Source organism: Xiphias gladius, chromosome 14, assembly GCF_016859285.1.
Source record: "Xiphias gladius isolate SHS-SW01 ecotype Sanya breed wild chromosome 14, ASM1685928v1, whole genome shotgun sequence".
NCBI lineage: Eukaryota > Metazoa > Chordata > Actinopteri > Istiophoriformes > Xiphiidae > Xiphias > Xiphias gladius.
Genome location: NC_053413.1, coordinates 15,590,681 through 15,612,278, shown reverse-complemented (window position 1 = coordinate 15,612,278; position 21,598 = coordinate 15,590,681). Strand labels below are relative to the sequence as shown.

Sequence of the window (21,598 nt, the reverse complement as noted above, 5' to 3'; positions counted from 1 at the left end):
AGCCGTGAGAGTGAGGGAGCGGTCAGGTGCGGGCTCTAAATAGTTTTACGACAGAGGTAGACCAAGGGAAGAAGGGGGGTGGGAACCACATGCAAGGAAACCCCATGGCTGGAATCAAAATAGGGATGTGGAATGTTACATGGTCTGCTTGGACCATTTGATCACTTGGAGGTCCTGTGTTATCAGTGTTCTTGTGTGACCGCTAGTGTTGTTGTTGTTGACGTGGTAAGGTCCTCATAACAGTTAAAGTATAGTATTATATATATATATATATATATATATATATATATATATATATATATATATATATATATATATATATATATATATATATATATATATATATATATATATATATATATATATATATCTAGCTACGTCCCTGCTTAGACCCGTTCGGCAGCTGCCTGGTCACATGATGGCTGCCAACGGCTGACAGCTGATTGAAGTGATCAGATTTCGGCTGTAAAGTCTTGTGTGTCTCTCTCTCCGGCCGAACCGGACCAAAGTCTGTGTTATTTGGGTGAATTAAAAGTTCAAAGTTAGTGGTCCGGTAAGTTCGGCCCGCACCCTTTGTGAATGTTGCGTTGTCGGTTTACGCTTTAAAAATCAGCTTCCCCTCCACATCCGAGCTAAAAGACAGTCAAACGGGCCGAATGAACAGGTTGACCTACCATGTGGACGAATTACTCGACATTTGAAGTTGCGCCAAATACTTATTTTGCCGTCGAGAAGCTCTGTTCGCCCTGAACGCTCGTATTTCCACCTGACAGCGCAGCTTTTGCGCTGAATACCGTCGACGGGGATTTGGCGCCAGTTAACTTTACTATCGGGCCGAAGCAAGTCAAGCGGCAATGGAGGCGGACACGCTTGAGGACCAGCTTCTCCTCTATGCCAAAGAGGGCAGTCGCTCTCACATTCAGGGGCTCCTTCAGTCGAGGATCGACCAAAGCAGCTCTCTCAACGTCAACTGCAGATGTACGTAGTGAAAATGAGATGCCATTACCCGCCGGCTAGCTAGCAAGACTTCAGGTAGCTCGGAGACTGTTCATTTTCCCTTTTTTTTTTTTTTGGTCACTGTAGCTAGCTCTAAAGTCAGCCCAGGATGGACGCCCCTCCATCTGGCCTGTTACTTTGGACGCAGGGATGTTGTGGAGGAGTTGCTCAAGGTGAGGGCTGGTGTTCACATTGCTCCGTACAGTGTGTTCAGTACGCATTTGCCGCCGGTGAAATTGACCGCGTGGAACATATTTTGCAGGCAGGTGCCGATGTGAATTTGCAGGACACCATGGGTGACACACCCCTGCATAAAGCCGCCTACACTGGAAGAAAGGTACAAGACATAAAAATGGAACTGCTTCCCTGCCCGCTCAGAGATACTATCTGCCTTGTAACTTGTGGTATAGTGCAACTTGTTTCTAGCCAAACTAATGTCATTTGGAATCACCACCACAGACTCCACCAAATAACTACTTCCCTCCAGTTGAATCTTTTGAGTGATGTCAACTAATGGTCTTTTTTTTTCTTTTTCTCTTTTAACTTTTGGACCCTTAAGGAGATTGTCCTGTTGCTCCTGCGGTATGATGCCTGTGCCAACATAATCAATGGAACAGCTCAAATCCCTAAGGATGTCACAGAGGATGATGAAATCATTACAATGCTGGAAGGTATGAAATGATGGGAATATTGGCTGATGGCTTCTCATTACTGTAGATCGGCTGCCCTGGTTCTCAAATAGGGTTTGTTTTATTCAGCCGCAGAGAGGAGGGAGAAAAGGCGGCGGGAGGACAAGCTCCTGGACGCAGCTAGAGAGGGGGACATCGCAAATCTGTCAAAATTGGTTAGCATCTGACATTTTGTTGAGCCTTGGCAGAATATCTGTATATTCTATCTTGAGAGCGTCCTTCTTGATTTGATAACAATTGAAGTTTAATACTTAACATAATTGACCACAAATGTAATGAAAGAATTTGCATTTTTCTCTTTCCACATTGCCATTGTTAACCAGCTCCATTTACAGAATTATGGTTGTATTTGTCTACTCCTAGGTTGTAGTCAAACGTATTTGACTTAATAGTTGAGGGTCCAAAAGGTCTCAGGCACAGTCAGGAGGTGGCGAGTTTATATCCAAGACTCTCCCTCTCACACACACATACAAGATAATGTGCGCCAACTGTTCTGATGATCTGATGTATTTTATTGCAAACCGGTGGAGACTGTCCAGTCTGAAAAGCTGTTAAGCTGTTTTCTGTGGCTCAACCATCTTCTGTTCTTCAGCTCAGTGGAAAGGAAGCTCCAAATATTCACTGCAGGGATTCGGTGGGTAACACACCCTTACACTGTGCAGCCTACAGAGGGCAGAAGCAGTGCATTTTAAAGCTGCTCAAGTCTGGAGCCTGCCCTAATATCAAGAACAACAACGGTACATCACTTATCTTGTTCTCAGCATCATGCTTTATTCTTCTGACTAAAAGTTTCATTAGTTCAGTAATGTTCAGGATAGTTGTTTTGGAGTCACCATTGGTATTGAAAGCAGTTTAATATCCATATAAATGGTAAATACTATGTTCTGCTAGTTTTCTTCCTCAGCTGTGTCTAAATGTGCATAATAATTTGCTTGTACGGCTGATGATGTTTTAGACCAGACAGTATTGGACCTGGTTCGTAGTGATGAACTGAAACACACTCTAGCAGCCTATCAAGACAAGGTGAGGGCAGATAACTACTAATTAAATCTTCCACTTCCTTTTGAATTATGAGGCCTGCTCATGCAAACGTTAAAGGCACTGTTGCACATTTTTGACATGTAATGCCAAGATTGAATGTGTGTCTATGTTCACTGTCCAACTAGAGCTATCAACCTGAGACCAGATTAGTATTAAATCTGGTTTTTGATTCATGGTCCACAAGGGATGATTGATTTATTCCTTTGATTATTTTGGTAATCTTCTGGCTTCTCCTCTCACACACACATACAAGATAATGTGCGCCAACTGTTCTGATGATCTGATGTATTTTATTGCAAACCGGTGGAGACTGTCCAGTCTGAAAAGCTGTTAAGCTGTTTTCTGTGGCTCAACCATCTTCTGTTCTTCAGCTCAGTGGAAAGGAAGCTCCAAATATTCACTGCAGGGATTCGGTGGGTAACACACCCTTACACTGTGCAGCCTACAGAGGGCAGAAGCAGTGCATTTTAAAGCTGCTCAAGTCTGGAGCCTGCCCTAATATCAAGAACAACAACGGTACATCACTTATCTTGTTCTCAGCATCATGCTTTATTCTTCTGACTAAAAGTTTCATTAGTTCAGTAATGTTCAGGATAGTTGTTTTGGAGTCACCATTGGTATTGAAAGCAGTTTAATATCCATATAAATGGTAAATACTATGTTCTGCTAGTTTTCTTCCTCAGCTGTGTCTAAATGTGCATAATAATTTGCTTGTACGGCTGATGATGTTTTAGACCAGACAGTATTGGACCTGGTTCGTAGTGATGAACTGAAACACACTCTAGCAGCCTATCAAGACAAGGTGAGGGCAGATAACTACTAATTAAATCTTCCACTTCCTTTTGAATTATGAGGCCTGCTCATGCAAACGTTAAAGGCACTGTTGCACATTTTTGACATGTAATGCCAAGATTGAATGTGTGTGTCTATGTTCACTGTCCAACTAGAGCTATCAACCTGAGACCAGATTAGTATTAAATCTGGTTTTTGATTCATGGTCCACAAGGGATGATTGATTTATTCCTTTGATTATTTTGGTAATCTTCTGGCTTCTCCTCTCACACCACCATCAGGCTAGAATTTAGCGAGGAAAAATAAAAATCTAATGAACAGATTTCTGTCAAAATTCACTGACCTTGTTCATGTTTCCCAGAGGAGTAAACGCTCCAATCCTGGGCACTCCATAAACTAATAACTCAATTTCTGTACTGAGAGTCAGCACTTGGTGTGCTCAGCACCTTAATCACAGATTTGATGTTTGAATTTTCTCTTTTAGAACAAAGTGGTCTTTGCTATCCTGCGACTGGCCTAAATATAGGTGCACACAACTGTCTTTCTGCATTTTCTCTTTTCACATCTATCTGTACATGTTCACTTGAGGTCTGGCAACTGTGGAGGAAAAGCCTTGCACGTCAGCAGTCCTTGCTCTTGCTTGGATGTCTGAAAAGCCTGGCATAGCTTCAGCGCAGTCACGGTGGGAATTTAAAAAAGGCTAGGCACTAAGCTGTTAAGTAAATTAAAAAAATATTTACCTCTGAAACTATACGTTTTTAGTGTAATACAAAATAACTCAGTTGAGCGTTTCTGATCTCACCAAAAACTCTTCAGCACCGTCAATCAGGTTCTGTCTGTACACAAAGTCTGAGAATTATATTTTTTCCCATAAAGGATGTCAACAGTGGGGTGCAGAAGATTGATGGCCCTCTTTGGAAGGTACCCAGATGGTGAAGTGTATTCTTGTCTACTCTTAACAAGTCAGGGAATGTTTTTGTTCAGACTCCCCCACAGTTGATCGCGTAGACTCAACTTCTTTCCCATTAGTCAACACACAGTGTCATCATTATTTTATACAAAAAGTCAAATACAAACATTATTCAATGTATTTCGTGAGTTTATTAGTTTGCTTTGAATATTAAAAAATGAGATCAGTAATACAAAAGTTTAAAATAAAAAAATGTTCTCCCCTTCTACATGATATATTAAGCACCATTACTACATAGATTATCTGTTGTTGACTTTGTGTGTTTCTGACAGAGTTCACGGTTTCTTGGATGGCGATCCCACTGGGTTGTAATTGAGGATGGAACTCTCTCCTGGTACCCCAGACAGTAAGATAACTTTTTCTGTATGCAGTCGTTGCAAGTAAAATATTATAGCATGTACTGTGCGTGTATAGTATATTGTATATACTGTAAATAGGCTGTTAGCCATGATAGAAGTCTCTCTCTTATTACTCCATCCTTTACGACCGTGTTTAAAAAAGAAAAAAAAAAACAGGTTTAACCAGATAATGCCTTGTCTTTTGCAGTGGCTGAAAGAAAAGCAAATCTCATTTCTTCCAAACAATTCTTGTTGGAGATGAAATGATCAGTTGTAGTTCACCAAGCATGCAGTGAAAAGTAGAACTGTAAACAGTGACTACATCTGTAGTGTATGTAGACTACTGCTGAGTTTTATTTTATATAGTGTGTCTGGTGTCTGTGTGCTCCTTCATCTCTTTCTTTTTCTAGGGCTGACGCACTGGCAGGTGTCAGAAAACAGGGATCTACGTTTCTAACACAAGCCTACTGCATGGTAGGTAGAAGAGGTTAGAGGCTCACTGTAACGGATCAACCTTCATGACTACAAAAGTATTCTGAGTCCTTAGATGTTTCACTTGTGATCCCATTGCACTTATGACATGATGATGATTTTGACATCCAGTGCAGCAAGCGTGGCCATAACTGATTTCCTGTTTGTCATTCCAGGTCAAACCATGGGACCATTGCTTATTCATGGTCAGGTGCCTTGATGACACTGTGCATCATTTTAAGGTCCCCTCAAAGACACATTCAGTGGCAACAAGAAAAGTGAGATGTGATTCACCTTCTACGCTGTTGCTGTACCCTCACCTCCCTGAATAATCTGACGGATTTGGCTGAGTGTTGCCTGCACGAGTAGATAAATATGTAAATGTATTTTTCCACTTAGAAATGGATAGATGCTATTGAGGCACACTCGTCCTATGGCGCTCGTCACTGCACCCAAGAACAGATTATCAATGATGATGACGGCGATGGTGGTGTGGCAGTGGGGAACCTGACACAGGCAGTTCAGGTAAGATGAAGTTCAAATTTTTTTAAAGGTGTAGTATCATGTAGGGAAGCGATGCCATTCTGTGCTTCTGTTTCAACCGTGTATAATTTTAAACATCCATTGGTTGTCAATTTTTTTTTGAGCTGTGAGGATTCCGCTGTTTAAAGTGCCTCTGTTCTGTACTCCGGCAGACAGCCAGTACTTTCCAGCAGAAACTGGAGAGTGAAGTGTCAATATTTCTATCCATGGTGAAGAACGAAGAGAATTTTGGTAAGTGTCCCAGACTCTGTACTAACTGCACTGGTATGTGACAGTGTATTTTTGAACACTGTATTAACTGTATTAACACTAGTGCTGAAATGATTAGTCAATTAATCAGTAGAACATTTATCATCAGTGATTTGTATAATAGATTATTTATTTAAGTTGGTTTTCATAGTTAAATGGCAAACATTTATGGTTTCCCACCTCTCAAATGTGAGGATTTGCTGCTTTACTCTGTTATATATCAGTGTAAATTGCAAATCTTTGGGTTTTGGACTGTTGATGGGACAAGAGTTCATTCTGGATTCTGGAAACTGAATAGCATTTTTCCCTTTATTCTTACATTTTATATAGTAAACTAATAAGATTCGACAATCATAAAAATGATTGTCGAAAAGTTCAAAAATTATGAAAATAATTGTTAGCTGCAGCCTTTTTATAATATTGTATACATTTTAAGTTAATATAAATCTGCAATTATCATCTTTTTTTTTTCTTTTTCACAGGATTGGCTGCACCTCTTCTACTAAAAGCCAAAGAGACCAGTGAACTTTCTAGTGAAACTTGTGCGGCCCTCCATCTCTGCCTTGAACTGCTGTCAAAACAAGAAGAGGTAGGGAAACAGCTTCTCAGACAAACTAACAAACGAAATACCGTACAATTATAATGTCTACCATCATACCATTCCTCACACATAATTAAATGCAATCAAAACCATGAAAATGTATCAAGTTTATGGCTTTGATTGCATTTATTTTATTAATTTTTCTTATTTCTAATCTAATATATTGATGTAATGTGTCTTATGAAAGTGAAACAGCGTTTGCTTCGTGATGCAAAACAATTTCACACTAATCTGACATCTAATTTAATCTAGTAATCTTTTCCAATCCTGGAACTGATTTTGTTTTGGAACGTAGTTTTCTTTTTAGATTAGCTGCAGCTCACTGAGCTTCTATGAATCTTCATCTCATTCATTCCTATACGCTTACCCATGTGCTGAGCTCCTATTGGTTGAATAAATGACATTGAATTATAACGAATTCACCAAGCCCCTCCCCTCCGTACGTTAGCTCCTTCATACCAATCAGGTCTGGAGTTTGTGTGCGAGTGCGTGCATGCGTGTGTTTCCCTGTCCACCTGTCCTAGTGGTTGTGTTGTGCCCTTGGGGGGGAGCAGTGGAACAGTGTGGTAATCACTAGCATGTCTGTAGGAAGGACACAGGCAAGATCCGCTTTTATGCTTAGGTCTGCATTCAGTTTGCAGATCAGTGTAGACGTACACACACACACGCCCCCTTTGACTTGAATCCACACATTCCCGCTCTAGGGAAAGGCTGTGCATCGGGCGAGGGAACTCAAGTGTGTGCATACTCACAGGCTCAGCTGGCGATACATGCTTTCACCCTCCCACGGTGAAAATACACGCTCGCGGGCACACTTCCATATGCCAGAGCATCTGAGCACAGGAGAAAGAAGAGACAGTGACGGCACTTTCATCTTGCATCTGCAAAGGTACAAACCAAACAGTTTTTCTTGTATTATATTCTCTGCTTTCCTCATCGTTTTTTTTTTTTTTTTTTTTCTTATCGTCAGCTGAATAACTGGCTTTGTTTGCAGTGGGCTGGTCCCAGATCACTTAATGTGAGGTGTTTTGAAGTTTGGCATCGTTTTTAATTTATTTTGATGCGTTGATTTGAGGGTTGGTCTAAATGAGAGCTGTTCAATACACGCAGGACATTGCTGTGGATTTAATAATCTGAATTTTGACTGTAAAATTTAGCTTCTTTGAAGTGGTACTGAATGCTACACTGCTCATTGATTCTTTAAAATGAGATCATCTTGTAACGTAATGAATTCTGAGTCAAACTAAGAGTGTGGAGAGCATAGATTAAATTGCATTGAGGACTTACTTGATAAGGTATTATTTAAAATTAAGATTTGAATTTCAGATATATTTGTGTGTTTAACCACTTTAATGCAGCAGTTTTTCTTTTGTGTTTCACAGTACTATAGCGCCCAAATTAAGAATTTAGAGATCAAACATTGGTCTCAAACATTCTGTCTCATTACCAATGGTATGAGCTACAACTCTCGTATTGATCCTTTAATGGAGACACATCTAAGGTTGTCTACGTGTGTTTTTTTTTTTTTTTTTTTTTTTTTTTTTTTTGTGTATAATAAGGTGTAGATAACTGAAACAATTTTACATCAGATACAATAAAACTGTGCTTTTGAAGTTAGCTGGATATGATACCGCTCAACAATGCCCAAATGTTGCATGTTTACACAGTGATGTGTACTTTGCCAAATCACATTATCTTAGAATGAATTGGCAACAGCTGCTGTCCTGTCACAGGGAATAACCCGCCATTGTTATCACAGGGAGACTGAGGACATTCATCAAAGTCTCATCAACCAAGAAGCATTGGAATTGTCATAACAATGGACACTGATTTAATTAATTAGTACAATAAGTAGAAAATGTAGCAAACATGTTACATCCACTGGTCTCATGCTAAGCTTCTGCTACTACATGTACTAACTGGATTATATTTTCTACAGTGCTGAGATTGGCTGTATTAGGCAGTATTAACTTTAATCCCACATTTCCTGTTGTCCTGCCACAGATGCCTCTGTTGGTGCCACTTACACATTTATTTTCTACAGTACATTACATGAAGTAGTCATGTGCTATTGTAATTGTGCTTTTACTTCCAGGCAGATGTGTAATACAGAACCACGATTCATATCTCTAGGGTTTTGCAGGAATTACAGTATTGCCCTTGAGCAGAGTGAATGTGGTCTGACCCATTTCAGGAACCGCTGCAAAACTGAAGTATGCCAGTGAGCAGGCCACATTTATACAGTTCATACAGGACACAGTATGACTGGTTAGCGACTACATGACATTTAGGAGGAAGTTTGTGCTGCTAACTTTCTTCACTAATCATTGAAATGAAGATTGAGCTGCAAACAGACACTCCTGGGCAGTAACTTTGGACGTTGTGACAGAAACTCAGACAACACAGATTTATAAGCCCAACCATTGTTGTTGTTTCTCAGGCAGCAGGCTTCCACGCCTGTCAAGAAATCAAATGGAGGCATCACTGATTCAAGTACAGTTTGATATACAGTTAATATTAGTTAGTTATTACAGAGCACTGCAAAGAGCTATAATAAACTTCCCTCTGAGATTTGCTTCCCCTTCAGCAGAAAAAGCGAATTTTAGAACAAAGTAAAAAATCTACCCTTTGGGGTGTTGGCCAAGGAGAAGCATCCCTCCCAGGCTCCAGCAACGGCTACAGCACACAGCCTCAGCAGGGCTTAAAATAGCGCTGTTTGTGCTCAGGCGAGAGGATGCAATGAGAGCGAAAGAGCTGGCTGGGATAGTTACACAACAAAGTGTTCTGCTCTTGGATGGGCTCTTAAGCCAAAGTGCCTGGGATAAGGAGTGTTAACACAGGATTCTACACAGCGATCTTGTTTACTGTACACCATATATATATATTAAAAAAGATGGTTGAATTAAGTTGGGTCTTGTAAGGAAAAAATTTTTATGGATACGCATTTGATATGTCGTGTACTTATTACCCAGTTTCAATGTGTGACTTTGTTGTTGTTGACTTGGAAGCATATTAGAGTTCACGTTTGGGAAATTTGGCAGACAATAACAACACAAATATTTTAGAACAAGAGAATAATTCAGATTTTTCTATCTGCAGGAATTTGTTGAAATTATTTCTTTAGCAGTCGTTTGTCATTTAATCTCGTTTAAAACATGACTTTGTTAAAATAATATGATTTCCTATATTGTATAGAGGGACATATCTTTAAGCCTGGGGAGAAACTACAGGGATTTGTGTTTCTCAAATATGAATTGAACAGAATCTGAATATCCACTAACCCTGTATTCCTATTTTCACACAGAACACAGCCTAAAGGGGCTGAACACAATATAGCAAGTGTGATGACAGCAAGAGTGAAAGTGTTGAGCTTCTCCTTGACTGTAGGTGCCAGACAGCTTCTGTTACAGTTACAGCAAAAATCTTAGTGAAACACAGAGTCCATGTTTATGTACAGTAGTTTGTTTTTCAAATATAAAAGGATAACGTTCTATATAAAATGAGCATGAATAACATAGGGTGAGTGTGGGTTTTTGGTCACATCAGATGTGTGTATTTTTAGAAATGGGCTTGATATGTTGCAATGTCACAGATGCTTCTGTTCCGATAAACAGTCAGTTAAGAAACTTAAAATGTAGCTTGACGTATTCTGATCATAGGAGTTATAGCTCTTTTGCAGAATTGGGATCTGCATAATGTTGCAAATTAGTCTACCTCACCTTTGCAAGTATATGTAAAATGAAATTTTGCTGAGTCAAGTCGGGGGCACAGAATAGATTGGGTCTACATTGTTTGTTTACAAAAGCTACAGAATAAACCCTTAGCCAGTTGGAATAAGATCACAAATGGCTGGACTGGTGTCCTTGAAGTATGCTAATCAGAAAAAACAGATCATCAAGTAAGTTAATGTGTTACTCAGTGTTTTCACTGCCTCGTCCATCTCCGCCACACAGGAATCTGAGGCAGTTTGTTTCTGGAATGGAGCTGCTGACTGCCATTTTCTATATACTGAATATTGTGTATTATCTTAGGATTTTAAAAATTCTTGTCAAATAAATTTAAAAAATCACAAGGACACTGGTGAATAGAATCCCATTTTGAATATCACAAATTATTTTTCTGACCTTGTTGATCACATCATGGTTATAGACACACACTTGAAAGAGAAATTGTGAACCACAGACACTTTGAAAGTCATGGCACATTAGTGGATTCGTTGACAGGTGTTTCTTTGTGCATGGCTGTGCCTGCAGCTTTTAATGTTTCGAAAAGGTAGAAGAGATGAGGCAGAACTTTTCATCTTTAATAAAGACATTGGCCTTGCTTTGCAGTCTCAGATTTACAGTGTGATTTACAAGCTCTTGTGTCTCTCAGACTTTGCTGCCTTGCCCAAGGTGACTCTGGGAGTTTTATCAGCTTTGGAGGCTATGCTATGCATTTTTATGATCAGTGCGCTTTCTTTTCTTTTTTTTTTTTTTTTTTTTTTTGTCCATTTTATGCTACTCAGTCTGTTTCTTAATATCCTTTTAAAGTCTTTTATTTTAGTTTTTTTTAAGAGAAATTTGTCTTTAAGCCACTATTTTATTTCACATTTTTGGTAGCTGTGGATTTTTTGTTTTGTTTTGTTTTTTGTTTTTTGTTTTCTGTCTTCTGTTCAGTTTGTAAAAGACACACAGCAGCAGCATTAGACAATACAAAACTCTGATCCAATTTGTTCCACAGTGGCTTGGCTCAGGTTGCTGTGAAGGGATACTCAGTCCTGGGCTACAGTGCTCTTGGAGGCTTGGGTGTTTGGTTCAGACTGGAGGAAACCAGATCTGTGCGCAGGGATAGAACAATGACCTGCCATCAGAGCCACAAGGACAGTCAAACAATCAGTCAGTCAGTTATTTGCCAGTTACATCGTCTATACTGTAGACATGCCTTAGAAATGAGGATCGAAATACATATTCCCTTCATATACTGTACCTTGTCTCTGCTGTTTGCCTGTATGTTTTATCTGTCTAGTGGCCCTGTGCTTGCAGGTGTGGAGCCTGAAGTTAGAGCAAGAGGTGGAGAAGAATAAAGCTCTGACAGAGGCTCTGCAGACTTTGGCAACTGAGAACCACGAACTCAAGCAGCCCCTGAGCAAGAGCAGGAGGTTGTCAACCCTCAGCACGCTCACCGAAGATGACTTCTATGATGCTGAATCAGGTCAGCAGCCCTTAGTGTAGGTGGTAAGATAGTGGAGTAATCAAGAAGTGAGTATCTCACTGGGGTTATACAAGACCAATATAGTTTAGTTCATCTTGTTTTTTGTAAAGTGTTTTAGGCCAAGTTATAAATTAGACAAATTAAATCTCAAGCATTCTGTTCTGATTATTTTCTAATTTTATTAGTATCATTTTAATTATTATCATTTTATTGAGTTAAATGCATTGTGAGTTGTTCTCATTCCTGACATTGCAGAGCTTTGCAAATGTTGTATGATTAACACTAAATGTAAACATAACTGTGTTTTGTTTACAAGAAAACTCCACAGGGTAGTTTGTGACAAATCTTTTATATACTTGTGTCACGCCTTCAGCAGCCCATCTTGTTCCAAACAGCTTCAGGATTCACTTCTCACTTCACTTAAGCAATAAAACGTATAGTTAAGAAATACAGCAGTTGTTTGTGTGTGTGTGTGTGTGTGTGTGTGTGTGTGTGTGTGTGTGTGTGTTTCGTGTTCAGTTGTTCCCAATGACACTCAGACCATTGGCACTCTGGCAATGTTGCCAGGGCATTCTAAGACAAACAATGTTCTCTTCTCTTATACTCAAGGGTAACAGTATAGTGATTAGGTTGACACTATTTTTTTCTAAATACAATTTAAATAATTAGTTAACATAGAGGGATTAAACCGTTGTTACTAAATGTCTGCCATGCACGGTAGTTGCATCAGTAGTTGCATGTTTGTGGTAAAAAGTATTGCACAAAGTTACCCAAAAGCCTGGCTATGGTGACTGTGTACAGTTGACTTCCTTTTACAACATGTTTGTGCGCTATGGAGCAATCTTTCTCAGGAATCATTGCATTATTCATACATAGCCCTGAGTTACCTACTGGCCAGAGAAACTCTTTACAGTAAGACTGTAAACTGTGCTCAGCATATATGAGAGAATTTTCACAGGCTGAGCTGAGTGTGTAAATCCTCAACCACGTTTGTTTTTTTTTGGTTTTTTTTAATGCAGCAGTGTTTTACTGTCGCTGCTACATCCTATCCTGGTACATCTATGTCTGAGATTGCAATTTCTGTCAACACACAATATATATATATATATATACTTCATAACTCTATAAAGCTAACATAGACATACAGATACAGGCACAGGCCACCATCACATAAACTATTCTCCTTCTTGTGACCTTTGTGTATGTGTGTGTAACTGTAAGTGCTAGCTAGGGAGGAGAGCAGGAGGGCAAGCAGCAAACAGTGTTGGAGGAAATGAAGCTAGCAAACAGTCTCCTCTGTGGCCTCCTCAATGTGGCCAATCAGGTGGCAGGGTTTGTTGAGGTGGAGGGTGGGTAGGAGCAGAGGTTAAGCACAGGTGTGGTTATTTTAGGTGCTTCAGCTGTGGCTGCAGCTCTGCCAAAATGCACGGTAGTTGCATCAGTAGTTGCATGTTTGTGGTAAAAAGTATTGCACAAAGTTACCCAAAAGCCTGGCTATGGTGACTGTGTACAGTTGACTTCCTTTTACAACATGTTTGTGCGCTATGAATCAATCTTTTTCATCATTCATTTTTTTTTTCATCATACTGCCCTTTACCTACTGGCCAGAGAAACTCTTTACAGTAAGACTGTAAACTGTGCTCAGCATATATGAGAGAATTTTTTTTTGCTGAGCTGAGTGTAATGTGTAAACATTTTTTTTTTTTTTTTTTTTTTTTTTTTTTTGTTTGTTTTATGTGTCTGTATGTCATGACTCATCTCTATCTCTGATTGCAAAATTTGCAATTTCACATAATTATATAATGTTATATATGTTACTACAATAAGCACTCATAACTCAGACAAGCATATACAGGGTCAGTCATCACAGTAATAAAATACCACACTCCTCCCTCTCCCTTGTGTATTGTGACAGGTACTGTAATGTAGCAGTGTAGCTAGGGAGGAAGGAGTGCAATGCACAAAGCACAGCACACAAAGTGGTCTCTCTGTGGAAGCTCAGGTGTGTGGTGTCTGGCCTCTCAGTGGAACACAATCCTCAGGTGGGGTTTGGCTGGGATGGGGACAGGCAGACTGGGCTGGTGGCAGCAGGTGGTGTTTACTGCATTTTTTGCAGCTCTACCAGCTTTCTGCCTACGTGTGTGTGTGTGTGTTTGTGAGAGAGTGTTTGGCATGACCTGGCATCTGCCCCCTGTCATCATCCCACAGAGTCAGAGTCGGACCTCTCTGTGAGCGGCTTCCTGTCTGTGGCCAGTCACTCCTGTGAAGAGGACGAGGGGAGAGACACCCCCCTTCTCAGCAGCCTCCACCATCTCAGTGCGCTCAGGGGGCCCACCGGAATGTCAGGGGACAGGAACCATGGCAACCAATCAGCCCAGTACAATGGAGTCAAGAACCACAGGTAGGACATGCTCCAGTTATGATGTCATGCTTGTTTACTGGCTTAAATGATGGGAACGAGACGGGTGGAAATACAAAGACATTCATGCTGAGTGCAGACAAACTGTTCACTGTTTATTATATGCAAGGCTTCGTTTAAGATCATTCTCACAGCTGGTAGCAGAGTTAAATTAGAATATAACTTTACATTGCTGAACGACCTAAAATACATTTTGTACATGTGACTTGTTAGTACGCATGTCTGATGACAAGTTGCAGTCTTCCATTGGCTAGCGGATAGGCCAGTATATGGCAGAGTTGGTATAATGGTACAAGTTTTCCACTCCAGTCTGTTTTTGTAGACAAGTGTTTTTGTTTGTTTGAGCACCCAATCCGCAGAATAGCCTGTTTTTGTTTTTGTTTTTGTTTTTTTCCTGACAGATCCAACTCTCCAAGTGAACAGTCAATTTAGCGCTCTTTGTTTGGTGCTTTGTTTCGGGAAGATTTGACAATCTTTTATTTCCGTGGGTGCTGATTCTGCCTTGGCCTCTTCCTTAATCCAACAAGTGATCCATGAATAATTTAGCATGTGCTGGCTCGGAAGTTGGAGGAAAGGGGACTGGCTTGCTGGCCCTGCGTGCATATGTGTGGGCGTGTGTGTTGTGCACTAAAGATTTATGAAGTGTCTGTTTATTTGGAATTACTCCTGTCATTCAATGATACGCTTGCCCCTGGTTTACTGCAAATGGGCCTAAATTTAGTTGTTTAGTTATTCTCTCACTTTTTACCTTTCTATAATAACATCCTACCATAAATTCTGTAAAAAATGTCCAAATCTGTCTTTGACTTAAGACCACAAAAATACAGTAGTGTAAATGTATTATTTTCATGCATTTAATAATGATTTGAGGACTGATATAGCTCAACTGTAGACAGTGTTTGCTGTAGGAAGTGCATGCAAAGTATTGATGTAGCATGTTCATGTGTCCCACATCACTTCTGTGTTTGCTTGTTTCAGTAGCTTCTGCTAAACAATGCAGTTTTGTTTAAATACATTTTTATCTGTATTTCTGAAAAGCTGAGTATTTTTGACCATAATCTAAGCTAGATAGGTAAAATTGGTTTGTAAAATTTGAACATCTCATTAAAGAGAGGATGATTTTATTCAGTAGTTGTAAAAACTACGGGTCCCATGAATCTTCAGACATGTACAAGTACAGTTGTAGATACAGTTTACTTTAGAAAATAGAAAACCCCATTATCGTGTGTTAGTTTTTCAGTCTAATGAAAGAAACCCTCCATGCCTAAATTTTTGAGGAGAAGCTAGTGTGGAGTATAGTATGGAGCAAACCCCCACTCTCTACCTTTCTGTTTATTTAGCTGAAGTATTGGCTTTTATTTGTGTGGTTGCTTCAGCTCTCATTTCCAAAAAAGGACACCATCTGTCTCCAGCCAGCATACCTGTAGTCCACATTACAGCTGTCAGAAAGACTGGAAGATAAACGTTGCTGCTTGACTAAATTAAGTCTGTGTTGTTACTAAGTTTAAGATTCGGAGGGAGTTAGAAAGTGGATGTGTGTGTCAAAGGTAAGAAAATGTATGACATTTATTAATCAAAAGCGTATGCAAACATAATTGGGGAGAGCTGTTGCTGAGCCAAACTTGATAAGAAAAAAAAAACAATTTCAGGACTGCAGCTTATAACCAGTCTTGAAAACCAACACGCATGCAGATGTATATCCATTCATGGATATTGCATGAGGCTTGACCAGACCAGCTGACAGCTCATTAGCTTACAGGTGTCGGATGACTTTGTTTCCAAATGGTGGGTCAAGCCATGTTATCTGCTCTGCAGGTTTTAAATAGTATAAGCTCTCAGCAGCGAAAACACAAAATAATGGTTTTAATGTGTGGTTTACCCAACACTTTCAGGTACTGGATTCGTACTCATCTTATATTAGATAAGTAAATAATTTTGAGTGTGGAGAAGTCCAGACCACATTCCGTGAGGCATTGATATTTGCTTGCACCTGACACAAAATAAACAAATCAGTGATTTCCCATTAATAAAGATTCAAATTTATTGTATTAACACATAGATGGATATTATGGCACATGATATGGGCCTGATAGAAATTGTGCTCCCTGTTTTTATATTTCTGCCCCATAGAACATCTCTACCAGCTCCCATGTTCTCCAGGAATGACGTCAGCATCTGGAGTATCCTGAAAAAATGCATTGGCATGGTGAGAGCAGACGGACTTCTGCAAGCAGATTTCCCTTTTAATTTGTTGCATTTTAATGTGAAGTTTGGAGAAAATGAAAGCTGAGTTGAGATTTTGTTTTCAAGTAGTCTTGTTGAATAAGCACTAAACTTAGGTAAAAAGTTACTGCAAAACTGATTTATCTTAATTATCTTTCTCAAAACTCTCCTGAAGCCATAACATTGTGCCTTAGATATCACAGTTAAATGCTGTAGATACAAAAAATTGTGTTGATTCATGACACCACCTTAACATATCGAATCGAGCCATTAATTGTGATCCATACACCCCAAGTACACATACATGCACATCTCAAACACACAAGAAAAAGGGTGTGTTGTTCTCTCTACATGTTTATACACTTAAATATGATTTGTAAATTAGTTAAATAATAAGCTTTGCAAAGAGAGGATTCGTTGCAGCTCTTCTGTATTCAGTAGTATTCACTGCTCATTCATTAGTCTGTGCCCTCAGTTTCTTTTATCTTTTCCAACTCTTCTTTCAGGAGCTTTCAAAGATTGCCATGCCTGTGATATTTAATGAGCCACTGAGCTTCCTCCAGCGGCTAACAGAATACATGGAGCACACCTACCTCATCCACCAGGCCAATGCCACAACAGACTCTGTCGAGAGGATGAAGGTATCAGCAAGCCCACGTTCACTTTCTTCAATAGAAACAGATAAAAATCTAATGGTTAATCTCCAAGGTAATATGTCAGTACTTATTTGAATCAAGTCAAATCATAATTCATAAAGTACTGTTCCATTATTTAACTATGTGCTGTCAGTGTTGTTTTTGACAAACAATTACATGCTATTATGGGACTCAATAGTTACTACTTCATATTCCCTACCTTTATCAAATGTTGAATTAGTTGCCTGTAAGTAATCATAAGTCAATGCTCTGTAGTGTGTCGCAGCATTTGCTGTGTCAGCTGTTGCATCACAGTGGGAGAGGACAGGGAAGCCTTTCAACCCACTACTGGGAGAGACCTTTGAGCTCATCAGGTAAGACAGAATACAAACTTAAATTCACAAATGTCTGTCATCAGCACACGTATACACACACCATTTTGCACTTAGTGAAGATTTACGTTTTTAGTGGACTTCCCTGCAGTACCAGCCGTGTCTTTGTTCTCCATCAGAGACGACCTGGGCTTTAGATGGGTGTCAGAACAAGTAAGCCATCACCCTCCAGTCAGTGCCTTTCATGCTGAGGGCCTCAAGGAGGATTTTGTCTTCCATGGTTCCATCTACCCCAAACTCAAGTTTTGGGGAAAGAGCATAGAAGCAGAGCCCAAGGGAATCATCACACTGGAGCTCCCCAAGTGAGTGCACAGTCTACAGTAAGACTGCTTTGTAAGTCTGATTCGATTCATTTTGAGGTAGCATCATCTGGCATTATTGACTTTGTCTCTGCAGATATAATGAAGCGTACACCTGGACAAACCCCACCTGTTGTGTCCACAACATCATTGTTGGTCAGCTTTGGATTGAGCAGTACGGCAATGTGGAAGTGATCAATCACAAGTAAAAAATAAAATAAAATAAAATAAATCTTCTCTTTGTGATGTTCTTTGCACGTTTGTCTACGTGCTTGCCTAGTGCATTTGCATGCAAAGATACTTGGGTTCACGAGTAACTTTCTTTCTGTGCTCTGCAGTGAAGTGTTGATCTACTTTCAAAATCAGCTTATTGATCATGGGAGCAGAACTGGGACAGTTGCCATTAGAATAGAAGAGCGTGAGCAGGATAATTAATGTTAGAAAGTCTCAGCTCCCAGACGCAGGATAGTAAAAAAGAATTGGTAAGCACTCTGTCATTCTTTGGCAGGACTGGAGAGAGATGCAGCATGACTTTCAAGCACTGTGGCCTCTTTGGAAAAGAGCTCCATAAAGTGGAAGCACTGTGGCCTCTTTGGAAAAGAGCTCCATAAAGTGGAGGGATACATCCTAGATAAAAGGTATTGTCTTGATTGTCAGTGATTTTTATCATTTATCGGATTTACTACATTTTCAATTACTTTGTCATAGGAAATGTAACATAAGTTTATTTATAGGGGTTTTTGTCATCAGTATTGTCAGCACAGTAATGCTCAGAGATGAGCGTTGATACCAGCATCTAAAGCTGTTATAAGTATTTGTTCTTTGTATGTTTTCCAGCAAAAGGAAGGTCTGTGCAATGTACGGCAAATGGACAGAATGCCTGTACACAGTAGACCCCACTACCTTTGATGCCCACAAAAAGTCTGACAGAAAGAATTCAGATGAAAAAAAGGGCAGTAAACGGGTAAAAAAAAAAAAAATTAGTAAAGTCATGTTTTTGTCTCCGTTTGGTTCAAGGTAAACCTGTTGAATATATTTGTGTGTATGTCTGTGGTCCCAGAGCAGTGTGGATGAGGAGCCAGAAGAGATGCCTCCACCTGACGCTGAGACAGTCCAGGTCATCCCAGGCAGTGAGCTCATCTGGAAGATAACGCCTCGACCAGAGAACTCAGCCAAGGTACGGGAAGACAGGAGATGGGGATCAAGGTGGAGGGAGAACAATTTGTAAATTTAGAAAAGAAAAATCAGGAATAATAGCTGGAGATGAGGTTTTATAAGTGAGTTATTTTGTGACTTCTCATGCTTGCTCCTTCTATGGCAGTTGAAAATCTTTTGTTTTGTTTTTTTTGTAATTCCCTCTGTGGCAGTTCTATGCATTCTCCACGTTCGCCATGCAGCTAAACGAGCTGGAGAAAAGCATGGAGAGAGTCATTCCTAACACAGACAGTCGTCTCAGACCTGACATTCGCGCCATGGAGAATGGAGATATAGGTACAGTGTGTTACCTTGATTTGAGTCCCCATTATGCCACACCAGCTAAGTTCCATGTTTAGAGTTCTGCATCTCTGGGTCATAGATATGGCAAGCGCAGAGAAGAAGAGACTTGAGGAGAAACAGAGGATGGCCCGGAAAAATCGCAACAAGTCAACAGAGGAATGGAAAACAAGGTTAGTCACTGAGAAATGTCTTCTAATGTCGTTGTCCGATTGCGGTTCTATTTTTACTAAATGCCTCCCTATTGTCTTGTGTTATCCACTGTGCCTTCCCCTTTGTTATAACTGAAAAGGAACGCTGCACTTGGTCCAAGGTTTGGTTCAAAGCTGTCCTTTCACTGTTTGCTTGGGTGTGAAGTGCTGCACTACACCACCCTCCTCAGGACAAAATGCACAACTGCAACTGTTTGTCGTTTTTAGTCAAAAGCATTGGTCATACACTGGCACTCATGAAGATAACATTGTGTGATACTGGATATTTAGTTTGACCCAGGGAGACCGGAACTTTTTCCCGTTGTACTTGGTGCAACATTGCCATGAAGTAGTGTGTGATTTTGTGTTTTGATTTGTCTTGGTTTTTTTTTTTTGGTTTTTTTCTCTTTCCTTCTGACTTCTGCTATCTGCAAGTTGTGTATTCATATTAAATCAATCTTGTCATTATTAAATCTCTGCAGGTGGTTTCAGCAAGGACCCAACCCTCACAACAAAGCTCAGGACTGGCTTTACTTGAAAGGCTACTGGGACAGGAACTACACTCAGCTCCCTGACATCTACTAACAAGTAGAAACACACACAGATACCATACACATGGATATCGACTTATACCACCTTTGGACTTTATCTGCTGTACTTGTACGGTTTGCGCTGGGGCTCCTAGCATAAGCTTCAGTGTCATTGAATAGGTATAGAAGAGCAGGTAGGGAATAGGGTTCAATTTGAGAAAATACAGTTAAAACGTCTTTTTAAAAGGCAGTAAAACACTGAATGAACCCAGAGCCATATATTCTTTAACAGATCTGGGTGAACAATAAAGCACAAAAACTCATTTGCTCATATATTGTAGTTCTCGACAACTTAAGTATGGTGTAGGCATATACTGGAGAAATAAACTAGAATGTACTTTAGAAATATTTGATGTTAGGAGTGTTTGAACAGCAACCTCCGTTTTACTCTGTGTAAGTTGTCCATAGTTCCTCCTGGCTATTAAACCATTTTACTCATCAGCATCATTGCAGTGACGTAGGAGGAAACACCACTACAGACAGCTACAGTGGAGAACATGGTGTGTCCTGGGCACATTGAGGTGATGTTTTTGACTGACACTTATTCTACTGGTGCATACATACTGTAATGCAGTGCACGGTATTAAAATAGACCACTTTGGTGCATTTGCTTTTGATTTCACCCCCTAGTACAATGAGTTTTCCGGATAATTAGTGTTTAACTGGATGGATTTTAAATTTGCCTCATTGTTTGCTGGCAATGTCTTCTGCAATCGATTTGTAAATCTTTGTCTAGCTGTTTATCTGCAACAGAGATTGCAAGTAAAATGTTACCATATCCGACAAGGATAATGGCCAGTACTACAGCAGTAAGACTTTCACAATAAAATGTTTAAAATGTTATTAAGCCCTAAACTATGTACTGTATAAATGTGTATAGAGACTAACAGCGTTGCACATAAGTCTACCTGATTCTGTGGACACAGTAGCACTTTTTTCCACCTATTATTTTTTTTAACTACTAGAGCAGGGACACCAGCTCTGCTCTTAAGAGTTGTATGTGCATGTGTGTAAAGGTCTTGCCATAGTTAAGTATAATTAAACTGTATTCCTAGTGCTATATGCATTGATCTAATTGAAATCTAACTAACAATAAATGCATGTGCATCACTATAACTATGCAAACCTTACCGCCTTCACAATCAGGCATTGAATATTCATTCTCTTATGTTGTGGATAGCTGATAGATGTTTTAGTGTTTCCTTTTACCAGTCCTTGGGTACCAATCAAACAGAATTTCCATTGTTGCTAAATAAAAGCCTAATGTTAACTGAACATCCATGTGTTTGTGCTGTGCTTTAATTTTAAGAAAAGCTGCCAGTATTCCATGGGTTTCTTGAGTGGTATAAAACAAAATTAAGATATAGAGGTCTTTGCCCTTACTGTACTCCTGTTCTGTCCACCAAATCCTGTCTTTGCCCTATTAAGTTTGTGATATACCATTAAGTTTTTTGCAGACTGTTTCATTACAC

The 21,598-nt window shown here is 39.7% G+C and overlaps 1 protein-coding gene across 3 annotated transcripts; it reads left to right on the top strand.

Annotated features, from left to right (window-relative positions):
- The first annotated feature begins 368 nt into the window (after positions 1-368).
- On the top strand, positions 369-21,401 carry LOC120799081 (oxysterol-binding protein-related protein 1-like). 3 transcript variants are annotated; one of them, XM_040143959.1, is made up of 28 exons: positions 369-978; positions 1,084-1,169; positions 1,259-1,333; positions 1,556-1,667; positions 1,755-1,840; positions 2,278-2,422; positions 2,641-2,708; positions 4,395-4,439; positions 4,761-4,834; positions 5,237-5,300; positions 5,474-5,575; positions 5,697-5,822; positions 5,993-6,071; positions 6,572-6,678; positions 11,715-11,883; positions 14,092-14,284; positions 16,433-16,508; positions 17,032-17,166; positions 17,437-17,534; positions 17,672-17,854; positions 17,949-18,056; positions 18,360-18,429; positions 18,470-18,489; positions 18,689-18,815; positions 18,912-19,028; positions 19,219-19,342; positions 19,428-19,518; positions 20,019-21,401. In XM_040143959.1, exons 1-28 carry the CDS (start codon positions 855-857, stop codon positions 20,119-20,121), a joined length of 2,907 nt encoding a protein of 968 aa, XP_039999893.1. In that variant the 5' UTR covers positions 369-854; the 3' UTR covers positions 20,122-21,401. The 3 variants fall into 3 exon arrangements, with proteins under 3 accessions (XP_039999893.1, XP_039999895.1, XP_039999896.1); XM_040143961.1 differs by lacking the exons at positions 369-978; positions 1,084-1,169; positions 1,259-1,333; positions 1,755-1,840 and having other exon boundaries at positions 1,554-1,667; XM_040143962.1 differs by lacking the exons at positions 369-978; positions 1,084-1,169; positions 1,259-1,333; ... (2 more) ...; positions 2,278-2,422; positions 2,641-2,708 and adding an exon at positions 3,488-3,528 and having other exon boundaries at positions 4,395-4,450.
- Positions 21,402-21,598: the final 197 nt, after the last annotated feature.